The sequence below is a fragment of the Taudactylus pleione genome, unplaced genomic scaffold, assembly GCF_031769625.1.
Source record: "Taudactylus pleione unplaced genomic scaffold, aTauple2 ptg000147l, whole genome shotgun sequence".
NCBI lineage: Eukaryota > Metazoa > Chordata > Amphibia > Anura > Myobatrachidae > Taudactylus > Taudactylus pleione.
In genome coordinates this window covers 4,360,885-4,388,004 of record NW_028284549.1, presented here as the reverse complement: position 1 = coordinate 4,388,004, position 27,120 = coordinate 4,360,885, and the positions used below count along the sequence as shown (strand labels likewise).

At 48.8% G+C, this 27,120-nt stretch overlaps 2 protein-coding genes across 3 annotated transcripts in view; one reads left to right on the top strand and one right to left on the bottom strand.

Moving 5' to 3' along the window:
- Positions 1-20,699, bottom strand: part of ITGB2 (integrin subunit beta 2) — a 107,830-nt gene extending 87,131 nt beyond the window's left edge. For both annotated transcript variants that reach the window (XM_088474128.1, XM_088474129.1), the window contains exon 1: positions 20,592-20,699. The gene's annotated coding sequence lies outside the window, so the exon portion shown is untranslated. The remainder of the gene's footprint in view (positions 1-20,591) is intronic.
- Positions 20,700-20,818: 119 nt separating this feature from the next.
- SLX9 (SLX9 ribosome biogenesis factor) overlaps positions 20,819-27,120 on the top strand; it is a 131,468-nt gene continuing 125,166 nt past the window's right edge. Inside the window, exons 1-2 of the mRNA XM_088474130.1 lie at positions 20,819-21,062; positions 24,315-24,423. Coding sequence (XP_088330256.1) covers positions 20,904-21,062; positions 24,315-24,423 — 268 coding nt within the window. The 5' untranslated portion in view covers positions 20,819-20,903. The remainder of the gene's footprint in view (positions 21,063-24,314; positions 24,424-27,120) is intronic.

Genomic DNA, 27,120 nt, shown 5'->3' with positions numbered 1-27,120 from the left:
GGAGTGGAGATCCGATCGCAGGCGTGCTTAAAGGTCAAAACGGGCGTTTTATGGGTGTGCATAATTAAAACAGCAGCGTCATTGACCACGTCACTGGGTTTTTTTTAAGCCAGAACTGCTCGCAAAATTGTGGTAGCAAAAACCAACCACAAGAATAGCGAGCAGCTCATACCCTGTTCGATGTACTCGATTAATCTAATAAATAGCAGACATGACATAGGATGCGAGCGGCCAGGGGGCGTAGTTTCCCAAAAAACGACCGCAAGTTTTGTTCGCACGTTCAGACCTAGAGGCGTGAACAGACCGCAAACAGCGAATGGTTCATTTGAATAGCCACCCCTATTTTCAGGACGAGCGAGCGCTAATTGCATCCGGCTCTGAATTAGGCCCTATGTATGACACATATAATGGGTTACTGTGATCGCTGGTCCTGTATATTTTAGGAATTATGACACACAATACACTTTGTATGACGCATATTAAAGCTGGTTAAGTGCTAGTTATACCCTCTTCATGGACAGACCACACTCACGCTAAAATCAGGCATCTGGAAACCCCCCCTTTAGAAATCCTGCGTTTGCCACTGCAGCTCCACAGATACTGGGCCTGATTCAGACCCGGACGCTAAGATGCGCTCGCTCGCATTGAGTGATTTTTAGCAATCTGCGCATGCGTATGAATCGCAATGCGCGTTCGCGAACCAGTCATTGCGATGGGAAAGTGCTCGCCCGTAGCCCGCAGTCGGGCCACTATTTTGAGTGACAGATAGCGCCGTTTGTGGGTGGTAACAGGGGAAGGTGCTTGTGAACGCAGGCGTGCCCGACTGTCAGAACGGTGTTTAATGTTTAACTGTCATCTCACAGGCTGTGTTTGAAAAATGACAGTTGGGAGCTGATTGGCTGGTACCTTATCACTTTTCACTCTTTCTCCTCACACTGCTTAGTAAATAGACCTCTCAATGTAACAGCTTGTGAGCCGGTGCCACGGCGGGAATACATGCGAGCGTACCTGCCTACTCTCACGGAAGTTGAGGTAGTCTCCCGAATATGCAGGCATTCCCCCGGAAGAGTAGGAAGCCCTCCTGCATCTTGCCCACTTCCTACTGAAGTGGGCACTATGGGGAGGATGAAGTGAAGGGGCAATTTTGGTGAGTTTTGCCCTATAAAAACAATCAGAATAACACAAGAAGACATTTATAAGTTACAAATATCTTCTTTATATTGTTCTAATCATTTTTATAGTCAAAACTCTGCAGTCTGCCTCCCCTGACTGAACGTCCCTGGTATTTTAGTCAGACCACCTCCCATGATACCGAGCTTCATGTGTCCCATTCCAAAGGCCTGGAGATATTTTGGAGACCCATTATGGGCTCTTAGGAAGTGTCCAGCTACAGAAGTCATTTTGCTCATCTATTGAGGGGGTATGCAGTCGGGAAGGCGGCGGACCTAATCCCGACAGCTGGCTTCCCGACTGCTTAATCCCGGCGAGGGTTAAATGACAGGCGTCTAAATCTAGACGCCTGTCATTTTACCGGTTTAGGCTAGGGGAAGGGGGGGTTAGTGTTAGGCACCCCCGGTGGGAACTTGGGGTTAGGCACCCCCCTCGGGGGGTTAGGTTAGGGGAAGGGGGGGTTAGTGTTAGGCACCCCTGGAGGGGACTTAGGTTTAGGCGGCGGGGAAGGGGGGGTTAGGTTTAGGCACATAGAGGGGGGATTAGGGTTAGGCACTGGGTGGGAAGGTTAGGGTTAGGCACCCCTAAGGGAGGGTTAGGGGGTAGAATTAGGTTAGACAATACTTACCTTGGACGATCGGGATTTCCTCCTCTGCCGGGATGCCGCTGTCGGGATTACAACCGCCGGGCATGCCGATTCCATTGAGGGTCTGTGGTAGCATTTCTGATGTTGTCAGCATGTTTGAGCAATCTCAGCTAGAATGCCCGTGACGTCATGCCCACATACCTCAATCCACATGGACATTCTCTTTGTGGCCCTGGTCCTAATCACAGCATGATGTGTTGCCATGTGCTCTCACACAGTGAGAGTTTTTAGAAGTGAAGATGTTACATTAAAATATTCTCCAAAGCATTCACTAAATTTATCTGGCAATCTAAAACACCTAAGATTTCCCGGCTTCGTTTGATTCGTTTGGCCTGGGTCTTCCTGACATCCGTGCATTTTCACAAGCAGCTTTTTTCCGTTATGTGTCTGATTGGCTTCTAAATTGTGAACATTTTACAATTTCGCTCATTAGACGAAGCCCTTTTTGCTCCCTTTGCCCCTGCAGACCTTCTTCAATTCCGTAGGACATCCATTCCCCACCACATACAGAATCACATCTTCTTCAAAGACACCTATTCAGCTTTGGTGGCAGCCAATAGCAAACTTGGAGGGGACCATACTAGATCCAAATATATTCCTGTCTGGGGTAATCCTGATTTCTTGCCGTCTATACACAATGCTTGGTTTTTACAATGGAAATGTAAAGGAATTAAAGCCATATTAGATGTTTTTGACCCAGGAGGCCAATTGTTTTCATTTCAACAACTACGTGATAAATTTCAGATCCCCAATTCCCATTTTTTTTATGTATCTTCAATTACAACATTTTATATCTAGTAAATTCCCTCAACTCAACACTCAGAATCCTTTTCACACTGGCATACTTCAATCATTATTATGTTTCTAGTCCTCTAATTCATATCGTATTAGATATCTATATCCTGATTTGATAGCACAAGACCCTATATGTCTTTGGAGGTCTCTTTCCTCAGCTTGGTATAAAGACCTGTCTGAGCTAACAGACTTCCCAGCCGCTATCCACCCCTCAGTTAATATCTTGAAAGTCCTGGGCTCCTCGTCACTACAGGAGGTTCATCTAATAACCATACATAGAGCTTATGTTTCACCTCTCCAACTCCACCATATGGTCCCTGAACGTCCTGGTCATTGCCCAAAGTGCAATGCTTCACAAGCAGACTTTGGGCCTGATTCAGACCCACTCGCGAGCGGCTGTCCGCTTGCAAGTGGGTCGATGGGGTGCACTGCGCATGCGCACGACGGAGGGAGCTCCGTCGTGCGCATGCGCGAGACGCGACGAGTGAAGGACTTTCCTTCGCTCGTTGTGTCTGATCAAAGGAAGCGTGCTGTCGATGTTGATTGACAGCACGCCCCCTTTGGTGGGCGTGCCAGCCAGACGGAGGCATTCCCAAGGGAACGCCTACCGTCAGAAGCCGGCCCCACTGACATCACTAGTGATCAGATCATCAGAGCCAAAATCACTCCTGGCCTTGCGGTTGAGAAACTCAACCGCAGGCTTCTGCTCGCACTGGCGATGGTCGCGATGGTCAAGACCATCGCGACCATCATCCTGCACGCTCGTATAGGCGTATAGGTGACCCACAGCTATACGAGCGTCCAGGAGGATGCTCCATATTTATGGAGGTGGGCCCCGATTCAGAGCGAGCACTCTGGTCAGAGCGTCCGGCTCTGAATCAGGGCCTTTATTCATGGCATATGGTCGTGTCCAAAATCCACCGCTACTGGAACAAGGTCTTAAACTTTATTAACCAAAGATTCCAGCTTCGCCTACCTCTCCATCCTATTCCATTACTGTTTGCCAATTTTGATATATGGAGATCAACATTTGATATTCATCACCTCATCCCCCTCTTTATGATTATTGTTACGGTAGCGAAAAATAACCTTGTTCCGCAAATGGGTTAAAAACACTGTACCACTAATTGGTGAATTACAATCAGCCCTTCTAGATCTTATCTATTTAGACCGCAGATACACTTTTTCAAATATAGAGCAGGGTGTTAAACGTTTTTACAAAAAATGGGAACCATATATTATTACAGTCCCAGTATCTTCTCAATCTCAGATCATTCAAGCTTTTGCATCACCTACATGGTATTTGCATGGTATCTTTTGGTTTGGGATTTCTCCTATTCTTGTTTATACAATAATATTCTATTGTATCCTCATCTTTTATATAGATGTGTATACGTTTATGTGTACATGTGTATATTTATATTTTACGTTGTTGTGGCAATTTTGCCCCCTTGATAATTTCTGACTTATTTTGATACTGAGAAGAATTTATCGCAATATTAGTCTTTATTTAAACCTGTTATTATAGGTTTGTGAGTTATTCCTATGCAGGATTAACCTCCTCCACTCACCCCCGCCCTCTCGCTTTTTGTTTATCCCTTTTTTTTCTTTCCATTCCCTTCCCTCATCATTACAATTCTAAAAAAGATATTTAATTGTTTATTCAATTGTTGTCGTTTATTGTATTGTTACAGTACATCGCTCTTATCATTGTATTGTTACAGTACATCGCTATTATCATTGTATTGTTATTGTTACAGTACATCGCTCTCATCCTGTTAAGATGTAATCGAGTGATGATTTTGTATGGTTTTGAAATGTCTCAATAAAGTGTTAAAAAAAAAAGTGAAGATGTTGCCCATAGCAACCAAACAGATTCTACTTAACATTTATCTAGCACCTTCTAGAATAAAATAGCAAGAATCTGTTTGGTTGCTAAGGGCAACATCTCCAATTCTAAAAACTCTCACTTTAGTAAATATGCCCCATGCAGCATTACCTTTAAACACTTTGGTAAAAATCTGAGGGCCAAGCAGTGAACAAAATGGTTCCTGGACCTCGAGAGATCTACTGTCAATCTGGGTATATAGGGGGAAATGTATCAGGCCTTCTAAAAAGTGGAGAAGTTGCCCATAGTAACCAACTCAGCTTTGAGGAAGCATTTTCCAAGTACATTCTATAAAATGATCGGTAGCGATTGATTGGTTGCTATGGCAACTTTTCCAGCTGTCCACTTGTCTCTTTAGGAGGTTTGATACATCACCTCCATAGTCTTAGAACCAGGACCTGCTGCTGTAGTAGTGGTAATCTAATAATGGGAATACTCTTACGAACACAGTTACCTTTCTTATTGGATGTTTATAGTTGTCAATGCAGATATACATATTATATGCATACTTCCCAACTGTCCTGCTTTTCAGGGACTGTCCCACCCTCCCACCTGTGGGCCGCAGTGTCCTGCGAGTGGCAAAATTGGAGGAGATCTGTATAAACTGTACTGTATACATTTATAGCATCATCTGTATGCAATTGGCTGGAGGTCAATTATATGTATTGTGTATATGTCTGTAAATCCCAAATCTCCAATGTCCGCTATGGTATACCTATAGATAGTATATCTTGATACATATGTCTAAGTTAGAGCAGAAAAGGACAAGTATTACTGGCTAAACGGGAAACTGCCTTTGCAAGTAGTTTAGTAGGAGACTACTTATTACAGGGGTCTTCAACCTTGGCCCTCCAGCTGCTGTGGAACTACACATCCCAGCATGCACTGCCACCTTTTTGATATAACACCATGCTAAAACTATGGCAGTGCATGCTGGGATGTGTAGTTCCACAGCAGCTGGAGGACCAAGGTTGAAGACCCCTGACTTAGTACATGGTGATATAGTACTGGCCACGACGCCAGCTCACTTCTTACAGTCATAATGGAACTCCCTCTACATTACCTCTAACAAATGTCAGCATTCTCATCAAGAGTTCCACTCCCTGGGCCCTGATGCAGAGTCGTACCCTATGCACACAGCAGACACGTGTTTGGCTGCAGCTGCGGCGTGCAAATATGCTAATGATGGCATGAGCCGCCTGAGGACAAAATAAGCCTCCTGCCGGCATCGCAGATCCAAGTACTGCATCCAAAGACGCAGCATTGGATCTCCATCACGACCATTGGTGTACATCCGTGCGTACGAATGTGCAGGAATGGAGACGCCCACTTTCACAATCCATACACCCTGTAATACCGATTGGTACATCCCAACGGCAAGTGCAGTTTCTACTTTGAAATATGGCCTCCTATGTGAGCGTGGTGTGGATTACAAGATCTACACTATTTAGATCAGGGGTCTTCAAACTTGGCCCTCCAGCTGCTGTGGAACTACACATCCCAGCATGCACTGCCACCTTTTTGATATAACAGCATGCTAAAACTATGTGCAGTGCATGCTGGGATGTGTAGTTCCACAGCATCTGGAAGGCCAAGTTTGAACACCCCTGATTTAGATAGTCTAAAGATCACCACCAACTGGTTGACAGGTACCAAAAATGGTCAAAAAGTTCGACATGGATAAATATCGACATGCACAAAAGGTTGCCACAAAAAAATTGTGGTTTTTTTTCTAACCCTAACCTTCACCCTCCCCTTTGTGCCTAACTCTAAACCTCCTTCCTGGTGCCTAAACCTAACCGTAGGGGTAAGTGTCTAACCCTAACCATCGCTGCTAGTGCCTAACCCTCCGGTAATGCCTAACCGTCCCAGTAAGTGCCTAACCGTCCCATCTCGAGCCTCACCCTAACAACAAGGAAAACACGTGTTGAACATTTTTGTGTCAACCTTTTGACTAGGTCGACTTGTTGTTATCGGTCGATCTTCATCTGTGTTGATCTATTGTGTGTCGACCTTTTGTACCTGTCTACCTTTTTATTGCCTATCTATTGACTGCCATTCATGTGAGCGGTCAAGCATCTGTGTACGCCACCACTTTTACTGACATGCCCACAATGCTTCTATAAGACGACCATCCCTGTGTGCGCTAAACCACCTCCCAGTTACCGTCCAGGAACGCGCCAAGGTTTTTGGAGATTTTTACGCACTCTCAAACAATCGCTCGACTACGGAGCCTTGGCATTGAGCACGGCTCTGAGTCAGGTCCTACATTTCACTTGAGTTACCATGAGAAAATAAAACCAAAAGCTTCAGTCAGAATTGAACTTCAGGGCCCACATAACAAATTCAACCACTTTATCGCTCACCCAAACCCACTTCCTCATATGGTCTTTATCTGTGTGCTACTATACTTAAACAGAAACAAAAATGTGTAAAAAAACAAAACTGTTAACAATGGAACTCGAAATGACTTAAAACATGCAGTAAAGTCAGTCCCACCTAACCTGTGTTACATATAGTAAATATGGGGCTAATAAATACATTTTCATTTTACAATAAATATGTTCAAAATTGTTGCTGTAACCAAATTTGTTCAGAGATTACACACAAAAAAAAAAAAATTATAAAAAAAACAAAAACACTTTTTATTATGGTTTTTAACAAATGTGCAACCAGAGGTATACTTACAAATGCATAAATAAGAGTTTATTTTCTCCAATTCATGATCACATTTTAAATAGTCTAAATAAAGTTAATGTGACAATGTTAATACAAATTTAACACCATTTCATAATATGTATAACTAGCTACCTATTTACAGACTTTTTTTACATTACAAATTGCATTAAACAACATTCTGTTCTAGACTAAGGGCCTGATTCAGAGATGGACGCTCTGAAAGAGCGCTCGCTCTGAATCAGGGCGTTTTTGTTTTTTTTGGAGCGGCCTCCTGGCCGCTCGCATAGCTGTGGGTTACCACCCACAGCTATAGCGAGCGGCCAGGTTGATGGTCGCCATGGTCAAGACCAACGCGACCGTCGGGCTTGCCGCGACACCCATGTGGTATGGTCTCGTGGCCGCAAGCCCCAGAGAGCTTCTGGCTCTAATAGAGCCGGAAGCTCTCCCACTGACATCACTGGTGATGTCAGTGGGGCCGCCCAGAAACGGCAGGCTTTCGCTTGGGAACGCCTCCATTTGTGAAGCCACCCCCCGGCCACGCCTACCAAACGGGGCGAGCTGTCAATCACCATCGACAGCTCGCCCCCTTTGGTGCGACACCCGGAACGACGGAGCGCCCGTCGCTAGCCGGGTCTCGCGCATGTGCACCACGGAGCCGCCTCTGTCTTTCGCATGCCCAGTGGGCAAACATCGACCTGGTTGCGAGCGCTCAGCACTTGCGACCGGGTCTGAATCAGGCCCTAAGTGCTTTACTAATAAATAGAAATATACAGTAAACAAGCGAAAGAAGGGAAAAGGGGACAGCACGGTTGACACAGTGGTTAGCATTACTGTCACACAGAGCCAGAGGTTGTTCAATTTCAATTCCCGACAAAGGCACTATCTGTGTGGAGTTTGTATATTCTCCCCGTATTTGCTATTCATATTTGGATTATAGGTCAGCTCTAAAATACATGAATGAAGGTCCCAAGCTCGCCACAGTCGCGGTTTCTAATTAGTCAAACAACCCTATGGGGGAGATAACTGTGGGTGGCTACTGAGTAAGGTCTTGATTCAGAGATGGAGGAAATGCAGATGTTTACGCAGTTTGAGCGTTTATCGGTAATCCGAATCACACTGCGCATACTTCAAGTTTAATTTTAATTGTCGCTCGCTGTGAGGATTTATTCGCAAAGTAATTGGCAGGCAGGGACCGTTCTTGGACGGCAACAGGGAGGTGGTGACCCAAACGCAGGCATGTCGCGACCGTACGCAGTGAAAATGGCTCTGGCGTCTCAGATCCCGTGACCATTCTGCGCTATCACAGGGTTACTCTGCCGTCCAATAATCTACTGCTCTGCGACAGAGCTGCATTTTTGTACGCAGTTGTTCTGATTCGCGAAGCTGGTGGTGGGCGTCCCAATACTAATCCCAGTGGCTGCGCCATTTGCATATTTTCGCGCGCCCGTGGTGTACAAATTCGCAGGTGCAGCATTAGCGTCCATCTCTGAATAAGGTACTAAGGGCCTGATTCAGAACTGAACGCTCTGACCAGAGCGCTCGCTCTGAATCAGGGCCCTCCTCCATGAAAATGGAGCGGCCTCCTGGCCGCTCGTATAGCTGTGGGTGACCACCCACAGCTTATGCGAGCGGCCAAAAAGATGGTCGTGATGGTCTTGACCTTCGCGACCATCGGACTTGCGACGGAGACCCTGCGGTAGGGTCTCCCTGCCACAAGCCCTGAAGTGATTTTGGCTCTATCAAAGCCAAAATCACTCCCACTGACATCACTAGTGATGTCAGTAGGGCCGGCTTCAGACGGTAGGCGTTCCCATGGGAATGCCTCCGTCTGGCAGGCACGCCCCCGGCACGCCCACCAAAGGGGGCGTGCTGTCAATCAACATCGACAGCACGCCACCTTTGGTGCGAGACCCAGAGCGATGGAAAGCCAGTCGCTCCCCGGGTCTCGCACATGCGCACGACGGAGCTCCCTCCGTCGTGCGCATGCGCAGTGGGGAACATCGACCCACTTGCGAGCGTACTACCACTAACGAGCGGGTCTGAATGACCCCCTAAGCCCATTGTTCTTTTTCGAGCACAATCAGTTCGCTTGTATAACATGTACAGTTATTTTTAGCTATCAGATAACTATAATACTAAACTTGTTAGTTATTTGCGGAGATGTGGATTCTTTAGAACACAGGGCCTGGGATAGAGATGTACGTAGTAGTACAGATGTGGCGTCTTTGTACATAGTGGCTGTGCTACAGTATGTAAAAGCCGCAGGAGGAGTCTTGTGTAAAAAGATGCCCACTGCCGTCTTCTCGCTTCCGAAGACAGCATGGGATCAACTGTGTGACCATCGGACATCCCAATAACTCTCAGGTTACTCAGGGGTCATACTCAATTGGGCGTGAGGTTTTTTCTGAAAATAATATGTGGACCTCGCAACTAATTTTGGATAACCGCGCGTATGCACGCTCCCGATATCCGTGATATTCAAAGTAAAACAATTGGTCGCAAGGTTTTTTGTGGGCAAAATCAGGCACGAGAGGAATTTTTTTTTATTTACCTGCAGCTGGCTACCGAGTGTGTGTGTGGAGAGCGGGAGCAGGGTTAGTGTAGTGTGTGTGGAGAGGGGGAGCAGGGTTAGTGTAGTGTGTGTGGAGAGGGGGAGCAGGGTTAGTGTAGTGTGTGTGGAGAGCGGGAGCAGGGTTAGTGTAGTGTGTGTGGAGAGGGGGAGCAGGGTTAGTGTAGTGTGTGTGGAGAGCGGGAGCAGGGTTAGTGTACTGTGTGTGGAGAGCGGGAGCAGGGTTAGTGTACTGTGTGTGGAGAGCGGGAGCAGGGTTAGTGTACTGTGTGTGGAGAGCGGGAGCAGGGTTAGTGTACTGTGTGTGGAGAGCGGGAGCAGGGTTAGTGTACTGTGTGTGGAGAGCCGGAGCAGGGTTAGTGTAGTGTGTGTGGAGAGCGGGAGCAGGGTTAGTGTAGTGTGTGTGGAGAGCGGGAGCAGGGTTAGTGTAGTGTGTGTGGAGAGCCGGAGCAGGGTTAGTGTACTGTGTGTGGAGAGCCGGAGCAGGGTTAGTGTACTGTGTGTGGAGAGCCGGAGCAGGGTTAGTGTACTGTGTGTGGAGAGGGGGAGCAGGGTTAGTGTACTGTGTGCGGGGAGCGGGAGCAGGGTTAGTGTAGTGTGTGTGGAGAGGGGGAGCAGGGTTAGTGTACTGTGTGTGGAGAGGGGGAGCAGGGTTAGTGTACTGTGTGTGGAGAGGGGGAGCAGGGTTAGTGTACTGTGTGTGGAGAGGGGGAGCAGGGTTAGGTGTACTGTGTGTGGAGAGGGGGAGCAGGGTTAGTGTACTGTGTGTGGAGAGCGGGAGCAGGGTTAGTGTACTGTGTGTGGAGAGCGGGAGCAGGGTTAGGTGTACTGTGTGTGGAGAGGGGGAGCAGGGTTAGTGTACTGTGTGTGGAGAGGGGGAGCAGGGTTAGGTGTACTGTGTGTGGAGAGGGGGAGCAGGGTTAGGTGTACTGTGTGTGGAGAGGGGGAGCAGGGTTAGTGTACTGTGTGTGGAGAGCGGGAGCAGGGTTAGTGTACTGTGTGTGGAGAGCGGGAGCAGGGTTAGTTAGCGTTCCCGCTAGGCTGTTTTAGCGGGGCGCGGCGCCCTGCCCTCCTTCTGGAGGGCAAAAAGAACCCTGCCCTCCTCCTGGAGGGCAAAAAGCGCCCTGCCCTAACAGCCTGCGGGAGCCGTTCTCACCCGCGGGACGCAGTGTCCCGCGGGTGGACAAACATGCGGTGACCCGGTCACTGCCGGAGAATAGACGCCGGGCGCATGCGCCCGGCGTCTATTCTCCCTTTCTGCAGCGCTTGGGGGCTGCCCGGCATGTCCGTAAGCGCCGGGCATGCCCCCAAGTATGACGAAAAGGGGACGCGTCTTATAGACACGCCCCGTTTTCATAACCACACCCCCTTTTGGGACGCGCGCGAGCCTTCGGCGCGCGCACAACATTGCCCTCTCTAGCTCCGGCGCCCTGCCTGCCGCCGAAGCTAGACGGAACACTAGTTAGTGTACTGTGTGTGGAGAGCAGGAGAAGGGTTAGTGTACTGTGTGTGGAGAGCGGGAGCAGGGTTAGTGTACTGTGTGTGGAGAGCGGGAGCAGGGTTAGTGTACTGTGTGTGGAGAGCGGGAGCAGGGTTAGTGTAGTGTGTGTGGAGAGCGGGAGCAGGGTTAGTGTACTGTGTGTGGAGAGCGGGAGCAGGGTTAGTGTACTGTGTGTGGAGAGCGGGAGCAGGGTTAGTGTAGTGTGTGTGGAGAGCGGGAGCAGGGTTAGTGTACTGTGTGTGGAGAGCGGGAGCAGGGTTAGTGTACTGTGTGTGGAGAGCGGGAGCAGGGTTAGGTGTACTGTGTGTGGAGAGGGGGAGCAGGTTTAGTGTACTGTGTGTGGAGAGGGGGAGAAGGGTTAGTGTACTGTGTGTGGGGATCGGGAGCAGGGTTAGTGTACTGTGTGCGGAGAGGGGGAGCAGGGTTAGTGTACTGTGTGTGGAGAGCGGGAGCAGGGTTAGTGTACTGTGTGTGGAGAGCGGGAGCAGGGTTAGTGTAATGTGTGTGGAGAGCGGGAGCAGGGTTAGTGTAATGTGTGTGGAGAGTGGGAGCAGGGTTAGTGTACTGTGTGTGGAGAGTGGGAGCAGGGTTAGTGTACTGTGTGTGTGGAGAGCGGGAGCAGGGTTAGTGTACTGTGGGCCTGATTCAGACCCGCTCGCAAGCGGGACGATGTTGCCCAAGTGCGTATGCACATGACGGAGGCGGCTCTGTCGTGCGCATGTGCGAGACCCGAATAACGACGGCCAAGCCGTCGTTATGGGTCTCGCACCAAAGGGGGTGTGCGGTCGATGGTGATTGACAGCACGCCCCCTTTGGTGGGCGTGCCCATGGGAACACCTAAAGTCTGCGGCCGGCCCCACTGACATCACTAGTGATGTCAGTGGGAGTGCTTTTGGCTCTGATTGAGCCAAAAGCACTCCAGGGCTTGCGGCAGCGAGACCCTACCGCAGGGTCTCGTTGCAAGCCCGATGGTCGCGATGGTCTTGACCATCGCGACCATCATTCTGGCAGCTGTCTATAGCTGTGGGCCGTTCTAAAAGGTAAGATGGACGGCCCTGATTCAGAGCGAGCGCTCTGTCAGAGCGTCCGGCTCTGAATCAGGGCCTGTGTGTGGAGAGCGGGAGCAGGGTTAGTGTACTGTGTGTGGAGAGCAGGAGCAGGGTTAGTGTACTGTGTGTGGAGAGCGGGAGCAAGGTTAGTGTAGTGTGTGTGGAGAGCGGGAGCAGGGTTAGTGTACTGTGTGTGGAGAGCGGGAGCAGGGTTAGTGTACTGTGTGTGAAGAGCGGGAGCAGGGTTAGTGTAATGTGTGTGGAGAGTGGGAGCAGGGTTAGTGTACTGTGTGTGGAGAGTGGGAGCAGGGTTAATGTACTGTGGGCCTGATTCAGACCCGCTCGCAAGCGGGTCAATGTTGCCCAAGTGCGTATGCACATGACGGAGGCGGCTCTGTCGTGCGCATGTGCGAGACCCGAATAACGACGGCCAAGCCGTCGTTATTGGTCTCGCACCAAAGGGGGTGTGCGGTCGATGGTGATTGACAGCACGCCCCCTTTGGTGGGCGTGCCCATGGGAACGCCTAAAGTCTGCGGCCGGCCCCACTGACATCACTAGTGATGTCAGTGGGAGTGCTTTTGGCTCTGATAGAGCCAAAAGCACTCAAGGGCTTGCGGCAGCGAGACCCTACCGCAGGGTCTCATTGGTCTTGACCATCGCGACCATCATTTTGGCAGCTCTCTATAGCTGTGGGCCGTTCTAAAAGGTAAGATGGACGGCCCTGATTCAGAGCGAGCGCTCTGTCAGAGCGTCCGGCTCTGAATCAGGGCCTGTGTGTGGAGAACGGGAGCAGGGTTAGTGTACTGTGTGTGGAGAGCGGGAGCAGGGTTAGTGTACTGTGTGCGGGGAGTGGGAGCAGGGTTAGTGTACTGTGTGCGGGGAGCGGGAGCAGGGTTAGTGTACTGTGTGCGGGGAGCGGGAGCAGGGTTAGTGTACTGTGTGCGGGGAGCGGGAGCAGGGTTAGTGTAATGTGTGTGGAGAGCGGGAGCAGGGTTAGTGTAATGTGTGTGGAGAGCGGGAGCAGGGTTAGTGTAATGTGTGTGGAGAGCGGGAGCAGGGTTAGTGTAGTGTGTGCGGAGAGCGGGAGCAGGGTTAGTGTAGTGTGTGCGGGGAGCGGGAGCAGGGTTAGTGTACTGTGTGTGGAGAGCGGGAGCAGGGTTAGTGTAGTGTGTGCGGGGAGCGGGAGCAGGGTTAGTGTAGTGTGTGCGGGGAGCGGGAGCAGGGTTAGTGTAGTGTGTGCGGGAGCGGGAGCAGGGTTAGGGGTAGTGTAGTGTGTGCAGGAGCAGGGTTAGGGGTAGTGTGGGGGCGGGGAGTGGGAGCAGGGTTAGGGGTAGTGTAGTGTGTGCAGGAGCAAGGTTAGGGGTGGTGTGGTGTAGTGTGGGTGGGAAGCGGGAGCAGGGTTAGGGGTAGTTTAGTGTGTGCAGGAGCAGGGTTAGGGGTAGTGTGTATAAAAGGATAGAGGAGATTTTGCCTTGAAAAAGCAGTCTCATGTGAAACGTACGTCGGCTTTACCAGCTGTACATTGTCTGTATACATGAAAATGACTTCCTAAACACTTAATAGTGGCAGTATGTTAGTGTTGGACAGATAAGAGAGCAATCTGATACAGTGAAGCAGGTGTTGTCAGCCGTTAGTACAAGCACAGCGCTACACGGCAGTAATAACATTCTCTCGTTAGACGGAGTCTCTGAGATTTACATAGCTGTACCAGCGTGATATAACACAGTGTATGGGACATCACTCCTCACAACCACCTAACAATTGACCTCTGAGAACCCATCAGCACTATTTATTTATATGTGATTGATAAACTTAAAAGAGAGTGTCAGTGTTTGGTACTAGCCCAGCTCCGCATGGCATAATAACATGGTGGTATAACTCAATGTATGAGACATTTATTTCTCACAACCACTTAACAACTGACCTCTGAGAACCCATCAGCATTATCTATTTACGACAGTATGGGAGTGATAAATCTAACAGAGAATGTCAGGGTTTAGTGTTAGCGTAGCTTCGTATGACATAATAAATAGCAGGAATGAGAACTGTATAACTTCCATAGTCCACATACCAGCATTTAGCATTATACTTTATGTGAATATGGATGATATATCATTATAAGTTCCCACTGATCGTATAACGATTGGTCTGTAAGAATCCGTCTATACAATTCTGACTGTGTAACAGTGAGATATATAATAAGAGAGATAGCTTATACATAATATACAGCTTATAAGCTAACATATGGTTAACACAATTGCAGCACTAAACAATGAACTAATAGTATCACTGTCCAGACTAACAAAAGCTGATTATGATTACAACACTGAAGAGGCAGTATAGCATGTATACTGACTAAATAAAAGCCATATCCTTCAGTTTAATATGATTGAATAATATGGACTACATATAGAATTGCTGTATCTGCCACTATTAGTAGTCTTTTCACATCAGAATAATAAAAACGATAAGCCCAATACATAGAGAATAACAAACCAATAATCTAAATATATTTGATATACCTGAGGTATTGATTTTATACAACTAGTATATGGATTCTGTGCACTTATAAATGGGACATATGAGTGGATGTGACTGAATAACCAAGATAGTATACATACAGGGGTATTCAATATGGGAGCGATAACATCGTTTTTGCATTAATATCGCACTTTTGACGTCATTATCGCAGGTTTGACTTTTACACCGTATTCAATTTCAAAGACTTATCGCAGTTTTGAAAAGTCTTTGATAAAAAACGGGGATAACTTTTCACCATTGAATAGGTGTCGAAAAAAAGTGCAGAATTGGGGTGTAGGGGTGCAGGCTTAAAAAAAAATAGCCTGCACCCCTGGGAATGACATTTAAAAAAGAACTGTGTTAAAAAAAAAGTTTGAAAAAAAATAGGGACACCCCAAAAAATTAATTTAAAAATTGGGGTGGAAAAAAAAAAAATGGGAAAAAAATGTTTAACAATAGGGAAATTAGGTTCAGGGCTATTCTGCATGTATGCGGCACGTGTTTTCTAGAATAGATTTATAGCGGCAGGTGCACAAATGCAGAATTTTTTAAAACTTACTTTAGGGACATAGAAAATATGCTAGTACCCATTTTCATGTACCCCAAATTTGGTGGGACCACTTAAAAAAACGAAAAAAATAACCTAAGTGCTCTTCTGCATCACTTCTTCAATGTCAGGAAAAAACACCTGCTGCGGCTATTTAAATCCCCGACTTTCAATTAAAGGCTAAAACAGGGGTACCCATAGTGTTCCCCCATGTTTTTACTACTTTAGGGGGTCTTACAATTTTTTTAAGGAAAAATTCGTAACTTTACGCAAATCCAACTTCGGAGTTTCCTGTTTTCGTTAATTTTATATTGAATACGGGTATAAGCGGGAGCGCGCCCGATACTTTAACGCAGGTAAAAACTCTGATATGAAACGTTAACTTAGACAGTGAAGTTAACGTTTCATATTGAATACCCCTCATAGTGATGGAAAAGAGGAGAGTTGTCTGACTCCCTGGAATACAGTCCTATTCGCAACATAGTTTGTGTTCGATCTGCCTCTTTGTGTCAAAATCACAAGTATTACAAATGTAACCAATATAACTGGAAATCTAAAGTTTACTAACTGTCTATGTATTTTCGATTACACACTGATACAATCTGACTGCGGAATAAATAACTTTGATGGGAAGAAATAAGTGGATTTGATTAATGATTTTATATATCTCAAATTAAAATAACAATATAAACCACATATATATATATATATATATATATATATATATATAATCATGGAAAATAGATATACAGACTTGTATTGGTCATATTCATTATTTTAATACACCATCTCTAATTCTTTGATCACATTCTTCTTTCATTTAATATTTCACAGACTGTAAAGAAATATGCATAATATTTTAAATATACTAATAAAAGTTACATTTTAATACTAACTGTGCATCTAAAAAGACAATTCTTTCTTTATCTGTGTGGTCTTAGGGGTAGTGTGTGCAGGGAGCAGGGTTAGGGGTAGTGTAGTGTGGGCGGGGAGCAGGGTTAGGGGTAGTGTAGTGTGTGCAGGGAGCAGGGTTAGGGGTAGTGTAGTGTGGGCGGGGAGCAGGGTTAGGGGTAGTGTAGTGTGGGCGGGGAGCAGGGTTAGGGGTAGTGTAGTGTGTGTGCAGGGAGCAGGGTTAGGGGTAGTTTAGTGCGGGCGGGGAGCAGGGTTAGGGGTAGTGTAGTGCGGGCGGGGAGCAGGATTAGGGGTAGTGTAGTGTGTGTGCAGGGAGCAGGGTTAGGGGTAGTGTAGTGTGCGTGCAGGGAGCAGGGTTAGGGGTAGTGTAGTGTGTGTGCAGGGAGCAGGGGTAGTGTAGTGTGGGCGGGGAGCATGGTTAGGGGTAGTGTAGTGTGGGCGGGGAGCATGGTTAGGGGTAGTGTAGTGTGGGCGGGGAGCATGGTTAGGGGTAGTGTAGTGTGGGCGGGGAGCATGGTTAGGGGTAGTGTAGTGTGGGCGGAGAGCATGGTTAGGGGTAGTGTAGTGTGTGTGCAGGGAGCAGGGTTAGCCGTAGTGTAGTGTGGGCGGGGAGCAGGGTTAGGGGTAGTTTAGTGTGGGTGGGGAGCAGGGTTAGGAATAGTGTAGTGTGGGCGGGGAGCAGGGTTAGGGATAGTGTAGTGTGTGTGCAGGGTTAAGGGTAGTGTAGTGTGGGCGGGGAGCAGGGTTAGGGGTAGTGTAGTGTGGGCGGGGAGCAGGGTTAGGGGTAGTGTAGTGTGGGCGGGGAGCAGGGTTAGGGGTAGTGTAGTGTGTGTGCAGGGAGCAGGGTTAGGGGTAGTGTAGTGTGTGTGCAGGGAGCAGGGTTAGGGGTAGTGTAGTGTGTGTGCAGGGAGCAGGGTTAGGGGTAGTGTAGTGTGTGTGCAGGGAGCAGGGTTAGGGGTAGTGTAGTGTGTGCGGGGAGCAGGGTTAGGGGTAGTGTAGTGTGTGCGGGGAGCAGGGTTAGGGGTAGTGTAGTGTTGGCGGGGAGCAGGGTTAGGGGTAGTGTAGTGTGGGCGGGGAGCAGGGTTAGGGGTAGTGTAGTGTGTGGGCAGGGAGCAGGGTTAGGGGTAGTGTAGTGTGTGGGCGGGGAGCAGGGTTAGGGGTAGTGTAGTGTGGGCGGGGAGCAGGGTTAGGGGTAGTGTAGTGTGGGCGGGGAGCAGGGTTAGGGGTAGTGTAGTGTGTGTGCAGGGAGCAGGGTTAGAGGTAGTGTAGTGTAGTGTGTGCAGGGAGCGTGGTTAGGTGTTGTGTAGTGTGGGTGGGGAGCAGGAGCAGGGTTAGAGGTAGTGTAGTGTGTGCAGGAGCAGGGTTATGGATAGTGTGGTGTAGTGTGTGCAGAGAGTGTGAGCAGGGTTAGGGGTAGTGTAGTGTGGTCGGGGAGCCGGAGCAGGGTTAGGGGTAGCGTGTGCAGGAGCAGGGTTAGGGGTAATGTAGTGTGTGCAGCGAGCAGGGTTAGGGGTAGCGTGGTGTAGTGTGTGCAGGAGCAGGGTTAGGGGTAGTGTATTGTGTGCAGGGAGCAGGGTTAGGGGTAGCGTGGTGTAGTGTGTGCAGGGAGCAGGGTTGCGGTAGTGTAGTGTGTGCAGGGAGCGGGAGCAGGGTTAGGGGTAGTGTGGTGTAGTGTGTGCAGGAGCAGGGTTAGGGGTAGTGTAGTGTGTGTGCAGGGAGCACGGTTAGGTGTAGCGTGGTGTAGTGTGAGCAGGATTGGTGTAGTGTGAGCAGGATTAGTGTAGTGTGTGCAGGGAGCAGGAGCAGGGTTAGTGGTAGTGTGGTGTAGGGTGGGCGGGGAGCGGGAGCAGTGTTAGGTGTAGTGTAGTGTGTGCGGGAGCAGGGTTAGTCTAGTGTGTGCAGGGAGAGGGAGCAGGGTTAGGGGTAGAGTAGTGTGTGCAGGAGCAGGGTTAGGGGTAGTGTGGTCTAGGGTGGGCGGGGAGCGGGAGCAATGTTAGGGGTAGTGTAGTGTGTGCAGGAGCAGGGTTAGGGGTAGTGTAGTGTGTACAGGGAGCAGGAGCAGGGTTATGGGAGCGTGGTGTAGTGTGTGCAGGAGCAGGTTAGGGTTAGTGTAGTGTGTGCAAGGAGCGGGCTTAGGGGTAGCGTGGTGTAGTGTGTGCAGGGAGCAGGTTTGGGGTAGTGTTATGTGGGCGGAGAGAGGGAGCAGGGTTAGGAGTAGCGTGTGCAAGGAGCGGGGTTAGGGGTAGTGTGTGCAGGAAGCAGGGTTAGGGGTAGTGTAGTGTGTGCAGGGAGCAGGGTTAGAGGTAGCGTGGTGTAGTGTGTGCAGGGAGCAGGGTTAGTGTTGTGTGGGCAGAGAGAGGGAGCAGGGTTAGGGGTAGCGTGTGCAAGGAGCGGGGTTAGGGGTAGTGTGTGCAGGAAGCAGGGTTAGGGGTAGTGTAGTGTGGGCACGGTTAGGGGTAGTGTAGTGTGGGCAGGGAGCAGGGTTAGGGGTAGTGTAGTGTGGGCAGGGAGAGGAAGCAGGGTTAGGTAGTGTGGTGTAGTATGTGTGGGGAGCAGGATGAGCGGTAGTGTAGGTAATGTGTGCGGGGAGCACATGCAAGCTTAGGTGTAGTGTAGCTAGGTAGTGTACAGGGAGCGGGTGCAGGGTTTAGGGGTACTGGGTTGCAGGGATCGTAGTAGATGTACTGTGTCCAAGCCATGGAAACAGAGGAGGAGGACAGCGCTGCAGAAGATTAGTAATTAAGGACTAATTAAGCTAATTGGAAACATTGGGGGGTGTCCAAAGGGTTCCATAGCAAGCACCGACAATTTTTCCTTAAACACGGATTTTGGGAAAAATTACACCTGATCTGGTGGTGCTCAAGAAAAAAAAACCTGCACCCAATTGAATACCAAAAATCTTGCACCTGTGGGAAAACATCAAACCCGTTGGTACCATAAGTGTGGCATATAGCCGCTCACAGTTGGGCCTATTTGAATTAACGCCAAAAAGTCTGCATATAGTCCTGTATCCTACAAAAATAAACAACGGCAGCTGAACTCGCCCCCCTTGCGGCCTGATCTTGTGGATTTTTGTACACAGCCCCCCTACCCTCCAACATGAATTGTTCCACCAGGTACAAAACACTTCCCACCTAATTTATGAAGCTGACACCTGTGTTGAACTAGGTAATTGATGAGACAGGTGTTTCACCACAGGTGGCTGCAATCATACATTAGGTGGGAATTCCAGGACTAGAGCATTTTGTACCTGGTGGAACGGGTCATGTTGGAGGGTCTGCCAGCCCTACATGGCTGCGAACACAAGTCCATTTGGTACCATAAGTGTGACATGTAGCCGCCCCTAATGGAACTGCCGCAAATAAGTCTGCCTACAGTCCTGTATCCTACAAAAATAAACAGCATCAGGCAAACTGACTTAAGGCCCCTACACACGGAATGATATAGCGGACACATTGGAACAATAAAACAGCGTTTTGTGTATGCGCGATATCGTGCATTGCGCGCTCCCGTGGCCTCGTCCGTCACTTTGCTAGATCTGGCGAATCGTCTGACAATCCCATTCAGCGCTATGGGCGGGTCGGCACCATATATCGGGTGGTCAGACACAGGATCGCCCCATGTGTAGATAGGTCGGCCCTGGGATCGTTGGTCGCATTGGTGGGTACACATCGTACCGTGTGTACCCACCTTTAGTGCACATAAGCGGTAAATTGCACTGACCCCCTCCCGGACACACAGCTCACTTATATATTACTTAAGCTGCATACACACGCAACGATTTTTTGAACGATTATCGTTAAACGATATTGTTTAACGATAATCATTTGAAAAATCGTTTGCTTTCTGAATCAAACGATGAACGATTATCGTTCATGCGCTTTCACGTTTGTAGTTCAGTCAGACTTGTCAACTCAACGATTTTCATTAAGGGAATATGCAAAAATCGTCTGTAGTTCAAAAAAATCAAATAATCTGACAGAAAATCGTTCATAAAATCGTTGTGTGTTTATGCAGCTTTAGATGAAGATCCAAATCAACTCCACAAACACTATAAGGGGTCTATTTACTAAGCAGTGTTAGGGGACAAAGCGAAAAGTGATAAGGTGCCAGCCAATCAGCTCCCAACTGTCATCCCCCAGGATGTGTTTTTCGAAAAATGACAGTTGGGAGCTGATTGGCTGGCACCTTATCACTTTTCACTCTGTCTCGTAACACTGCTTAGTAAATAGACCCCTAAAACTGATCACACTATACACAGTCGTGCAAACTCCGAGTCCCATGTAAATGACACCAGTATGTAATAATCAGTACCTCTATACCAGGGTAGTGTCTAGATTCCCTTAGCGGACAGGACCACTGGGATATGTCCGAGGACTGACTACAGTGATGGCGGGTGCCTCAGAATCAGCTGAGCCCACCCCGCCGCGGACCCCCATGACGTGTTGCACGGGCACGGCCCTTACATATATGTACAGTTCTGTATTCTATGGGTTTTACATTCAAGCGTACAATAGCCACAATCACCCCGGAACGCTTGTGCACAGGGCCCGGGAAGGGGGACGTATATGTTACACGGACCGTTGCCGGGGAGACGCGGGTCTCTTACTTCCGTGTTGCTGCAACATGGTGGGCAAAATAAAACGTGCTCGGCAGAAACTGCACCATGCTGCTGTCCGAGTCGGTCCCCCGGGAGAAAATGTGCTCCGTGCCCCGGACTGCAAGGTGCCCAGTACCGCGGAGCTGCCGGCAGCCTTGGCGTGGAGCATGCCGCAGGGGGGGAAGGTGAGAGGTTGGCTATTCACACTTCGTAGGGGAGGGGGAAGGTGAGAGCTTGCCTGGCCGCAGGGGAGGGACTGGTGAGGGCGTGCCTGGCCGCAGGGGAGGGACTGGTGAGAGCGCGCCTGGCTGCAGGGGAGGGACTGGTGAGAGCGCGCCTGGCTGCAGGGGAGGGACTGGTGAGAGCGCGCCTGGCTGCAGGGGAGGGACTGGTGAGAGCGCGCCTGGCTGCAGGGGAGGGACTGGTGAGAGTGTGCCTGGCCGCAGGGGAGGGACTGGTGAAAGCGTGCCTGGCCGCAGGGGAGGGACTGGTGAGAGCGCGATTGGCCACTGGGGAGGGACTGGTGAGAGCATGCTTGGCTGCATGGGAGGGACTGGTGAGAGCGTGCCTGGCTGCAGGGGAGGGACTGGTGAGAGCGTGCCTGGCTGCAGGGGAGGGACTGGTGAGAGCGCGCCTGGCTGCAGGGGAGGGACTGGTGAGAGTGTGCTTGGCCGCAGGGGAGGGACTGGTGAGAGCGTGCCTGGCCGCAGGGGAGGGACTGGTGAAAGCGTGCCTGGCCGCAGGGGAGGGACTGGTGAGAGCGTGCTTGGTCGCAGGGGAGGGACTGGTGAGAGCGTGCCTGGCTGCAGGAAAGGAACTGGTGAGAGCGTGACTGGCTGCAGGGGAGGGATTGGTGAGAGTGCGCTTGGCCGCAGGGGAGGGACTGGTGAGAGCGCGCCTGGCCGCTGGGGTGGGACTGACGAGGGGAGGGACTGGTGAGAGCATGCTTGGCTGCATGGGAGGGACTAGTGAGAGCGCGCCAGGCTGCAGGGGAGGGACTGGTGAGAGCACGCCTGGCTGCTGGGGAGGGACTGGTGAGAGCGTGCCTGGCCGCAGGGGAGGGACTGGTGAGAGCGTGCCTGGCCGCAGGGGAGGGACTGGTGAGAGCGTGCCTGGCCGCAGGGGAGGGACTGGTGAGAGCGTGCCTGGCCGCAGGGGAGGGACTGGTGAGAGCGTGCCTGGCCGCAGGGGAGGGACTGGTGAGAGCATGCTTGGCTGCATGGGAGGGACTAGTGAGAGCGCGCCAGGCTGCAGGGGAGGGACTGGTGAGAGTGCGCCTGGCTGCTGGGGTGGGACTGGCGAGGGGAGGAACTAGTGAGAGCATGCTTGGCTGCAGGGGAGGGACTGGTGAGAGCGCTCCAGGCTGCAGGGGAGGGACTGGTGAGAGCGTGCCTGGCTGCAGGGGAGGGACTGGTGAGAGCGTGCCTGGCTACAGGGGAGAGCTGGTGAGAGCACGCCTGGTTGCTCAGGTGTGGAGGTAAGAGTGCACCTGGCCACTGGGGAGTGCAGGTGAGAGCCCGCCTGGACAGCTGGGGAGGGACTGGTGAAAGTATACCTGCCTGTAGAGGGGAGAGCACGCCTGGCCACTGTGGCGGGAGAAGGTGAGGGAGCAATAGGGGGCAGCTTTCTGAGTGTTTATCCAAGACCTTGAGACTACCAGCATTGCAGATGTTTTTTCCTCACAACCTATAGAGGTGCACAGAAATATCTGCCATGTTGGGGTACCGCTATAAACAGTGATATTATGCAACCAAAAACTAAATATGGACATATGATTCATTTATAGCTATCCAATTTTAAACTTATTTTGTTAGTCGTTGTAATAAAGGGTGTGTATTTTATTTCTGGCACTTTCTCCTGGTATGAAATTCTGGTTACACAACAAATGAGCAGTTTACGTCTATATGTGATATCTGCAAAACTGCGCAGTGTGTTCGTTATATGTTGATTTGTGTATATTAGTTAATATATGCCTTGTTCTAAGTTGACTGGTAAATGGTATACTATCGGCACTTCTCTCCCCAGTTTTCAAGCTGCTCTCATTCTTTACAAGCAGCTGCTTTCGAGTTGGATATGGATTGCTGGCAGTTGGGATTCTGCTGGTCAGAATCCCGACAGCGGCATCCCGACAGTCAGAATCCCATAAAGTAGCAAGGTAAGGCTAACCATACCCTAACCCTCCCACGCCGGTGCCTAAAACTAATCTCCCCCCCACCACCACCAGTGCCTAAGCCTAACCTCCCCCTCCCTGCACCACAAACCTAATACTCCCTCCCCCTCCCCGCACCCTACACCTAACATTCCCTCCCCGGTGCCTATCCCTAACCCTCCCCCTAGTGCCTAACCCTAACCCCGCACCCTCACCCTCCCCTGACTGGCGAAATTTACCTTCGGGATTTTGGAGGTTGGGATACTGCTGCCGGGATTTTGGCGCCGGTATTTAGACTACATCTGGCTGCTTTCCTTGCAGAGCATATTACACACACTGCTGATTGTCCCCTTCATACCCATTAAAATCCATTGGTGATGTCATTTGCTGTAACCCTCCAGTTCCAGGCTGTGTCCCGCCCCCAATCAGGAATAAGCTAGCTTTGACGCACCAGCTGTTATGGAACTATATGCTGTTCCTCCAGTGTCTGCTCTCCTGAGCGGACTGGGGCTTCTAGCCCTGAAATATCTGGAAAGCCACAGGATGCCTACATCTGTTTTATACCACTTTTACATCTGTGTAACGGGTCGCAGCCTAAAAGATCATTTGCAATGCATGCACAATCCTGGAGCCTATAATGATCGTTTAAACAAGTCCCAGCAAGAGAAGATGATGAAGATGTACTTGATATATCTCTCCGCCATAATGAGCCAGGATTTCAAAGGCTTAGCAAAGTGATACTGGTGGATTGATCCGAGTATTCGCTCTCCCTGTCCATTTGTCTGTGCTATTCAGTGATTAGTCCTGTTAATATGTGGTTTTATTGTGAATGCCCCAGATGGGGAGAAATCGATTCAACGTGATGTGCCGTTGCGGAATGGCACATGGTGCCATCTCTCATCTCAAGTTTTCTATTTTTATTTTTTACTTTCTATAATAAATATTGTAGTGTTCATATTGGCAACGTCTTATACAAACAAGCCTAGTTACTATCTGTGGGCGATAACTAAGAGTTTTCTATCACCATGGTTGGAATGTTTTTGTTTTTTTTCACTCAATTTACTTAGAATATGTTGCCGTGACAACTGAGAGATGCTGGGCTCCCCGACAATACTGGCTGGAAGTGGTAAGAAGAGAATCACAGCTTGCTTGTTCACACACCTGCAGTAGACTGGAAGCCTGGACTTGAATGTCAGGTTCCATTTTCTGCAAACAAATGCTAGAAATAAAAACAAATACAGAAATTTATTATACAGAGAAATATTTGATCTTTTTTTTTCTTTCTCAGGATTGGACATTGTTATCCTCTGATATATTTGCCTCAACAAAAATTGACCCTAAAGTTTTAACTCAGAAGTTGGAAGTGGACACACAAAGTTTGGTGTCTGTTAAAAAAGGTACGTGATCTAGAAAATCCATCTAACATATGTGAACTAAAGAAATTCCTCTAACAATTGCGTTGTCTAATAAATAATTACTATTATAGAACCGTATTTGCGTGTATAATATATATATATATGTATATATATTATATATTTAATAATTGTTATTTTTCCCGACCTGGTCCTTTAGTGATCTTCTATTATTCTGTATGCTTTAATATTACTGATGTAATCTACTACTTACAGTATAAAGCACTAACATTGGGCCTGATTTATAAAAGCACATGTCAATGTTTTTGCATTTCAGTGATTATTGGCTATCTGCCCTAGAAAGGGGCTATGAATTCCTACCTATCTATACACCCTAAATGTCGCTATTTAGCGTTGTAAGTCACACAAGAAATAATTGCTTTCCAGACTTTGATTGCTTGTTCCAAAGCACAAAAAGATATTATTCACCAAAAAGCAGATAGTTACACGCTGTGATCTAAATACAATTAGCGCAAACAGATTATACAATAACTAGGTACAGTCGAATACATACGCATGCGCTCTGAATCCACATTCCCGGCATCAACTATGAAACCTCCGTCAACAGCAAAGAAAAGATGACTGACTAGCAGATTCAGGGTGCTTGCATATAAACCCTTGCAGAGATAGGTAATACAATAGAATGAGTTGGTATAATCCCATTGGTTCTTCTTCCTGGTTCTTCTGTTACGATGCAGTTCATAGGTCAGTTTATATTGTAATAGTTCAGTCTCCAACAGCTTCTTTGTGTCCGTTTTCCCGCTGAAAGAACAAGTCTAAACTGGCTAATTACATTACATGAACAGAGTACATTTCAATGCCTATCTCTCTATGATCCATAATTCCCAGACGCATGTTGCGATTTCCTTGCTGATGGAACCGGAAATCTGCAAATAAACAGTGGTTCTGAATGGCACCAAACACTGTTTGCTTATCAGGTACTAAACCTGAGATCATAAATACAGTCGCTTTATTACATAATTAATAATGAATGTAACCTTGGATATTAACCTTAATGTTGGGGAACCTTTCTATGTAAGTGTGTAAGTATGATATTAAGAAAAGTCGCTAGTTAGCGTTGTGCGACTGCGTATTTGTGGAGTACACCGTGGTACGTGTTTTGCAGGGTTGTTCATATTATATGTTTTAGTAAATGTATGTATTTTTATAATGAGGACTTATAACATTGTTCTATTGCGTGAGAATCGCACGACGCTAAATAATAGCATCTCCGTATGTACTGATATTTTGGGATTCGCTAAAATGGTGTCGTGCGGCCATTTGCAAAATGGCGTCTTGTTGCCATACGCAAAATGGCGTTGTGCAGATTTTAAATTTAAACAGATTCTGTCTCAGCCAATTATCCGGCAGGGCACTTCTGCGCGTGCCCGAAAACGGGGCGTGGCCTCGAGAAAAGTGGGTGTGACTTTGACGCACCCACTTTTAATCACTCTTTGGAGAGTACCTGACACTTAAGGACAAGTCGGGCTGCCCCCAAGCTTTCCCTTCTCTGTGAATAGATGCTGTGCGCATGCGCCTGGCATCTCTTCACCAGCGGTGATCGCTGTACCGCAATCCCCCCCCCCCCCCCCCTCCCTGGTCGATACTGCGGCTCACGTGTGGGGGCGGCACCTTGCTAAAACAGCCTAGCGGGAACGCTATCACTCATAGTGACTATCATTTTCACCGCTGATGCAGGGAAATATGGCTCTGGCGCCTTAGTTCATGCGTCTGCTCTGTGGGACCGTAGACTTACTCAGGACTGCGATAATCGAAGCATGTGCAAGCAATGCTGCATCTGTACACAGATGCTTGAGTTTGCAAGCCCGCCAGCGGGGGCGGCTCAGTACCTCTCCCGGTGGCTGCGACATTTTCGCATAGTAGCTGCGCACAAAATTACCGCAGTAATGCAATTGGCGTTCCTCTCTGGATTAGGTCCTTTGTACACATTGTATCACATTTTATAATAGATACACAGACATCACTGTTTTGTGAATACACGACTTTGTATAGTATGCTATTGCAAGTCCCTGTAGGCCCTCTTACATGGACCTGATTAATGTGGGTCTAAAGTAGCCTAAGGGCCTGATTCACAGATTTACGCAATGCCAGTATGTGCGCAGATTGAGCAGCTTTTAGCCATTGCGCATGCATGAAAGCTGAACTGCGCACGAGCTGCGGATTGGTTTCGCACAGCGGTTTCACTTGCAAAGTGAGTGACAGGTAGTCAGCATTTGGGCGAGGTACTGGGGGGTGGCTAGGCAAACGCAGGCGTGTTGGGACTGTTCAATCGCCATTTCATGGGCGTGCATAAATAATTTTTAGAAGTGGAGATGTTGCCCATAGCAACCAATCAGATGCTGCTTAACATTTATCTAGCACCTTCCAAAAGATAATAGCCAGAATCTGGTTGCTATGGGCAACATCTCCACTTCTATAAACCCGCACTTTAGTATATATACCCCTCGGAGTGTCAGGAGAGAAGCAGTGAGACGGGTCCAGCCCCACTCGGAAGCTGCGTGGTTGCCTGATCTGTGTATGAGCAGGCAGCATTGGGCGTCCCTATGCCCGGGTAAGCTTTGGAAGGCATTAGCATATTTTCGCTGACGCCATCTGTAAGAGATCGCAATTGCATTAACGTAAATCTCAGAATCGGGACCTAGGTGCCTGTAGACTGTAGGA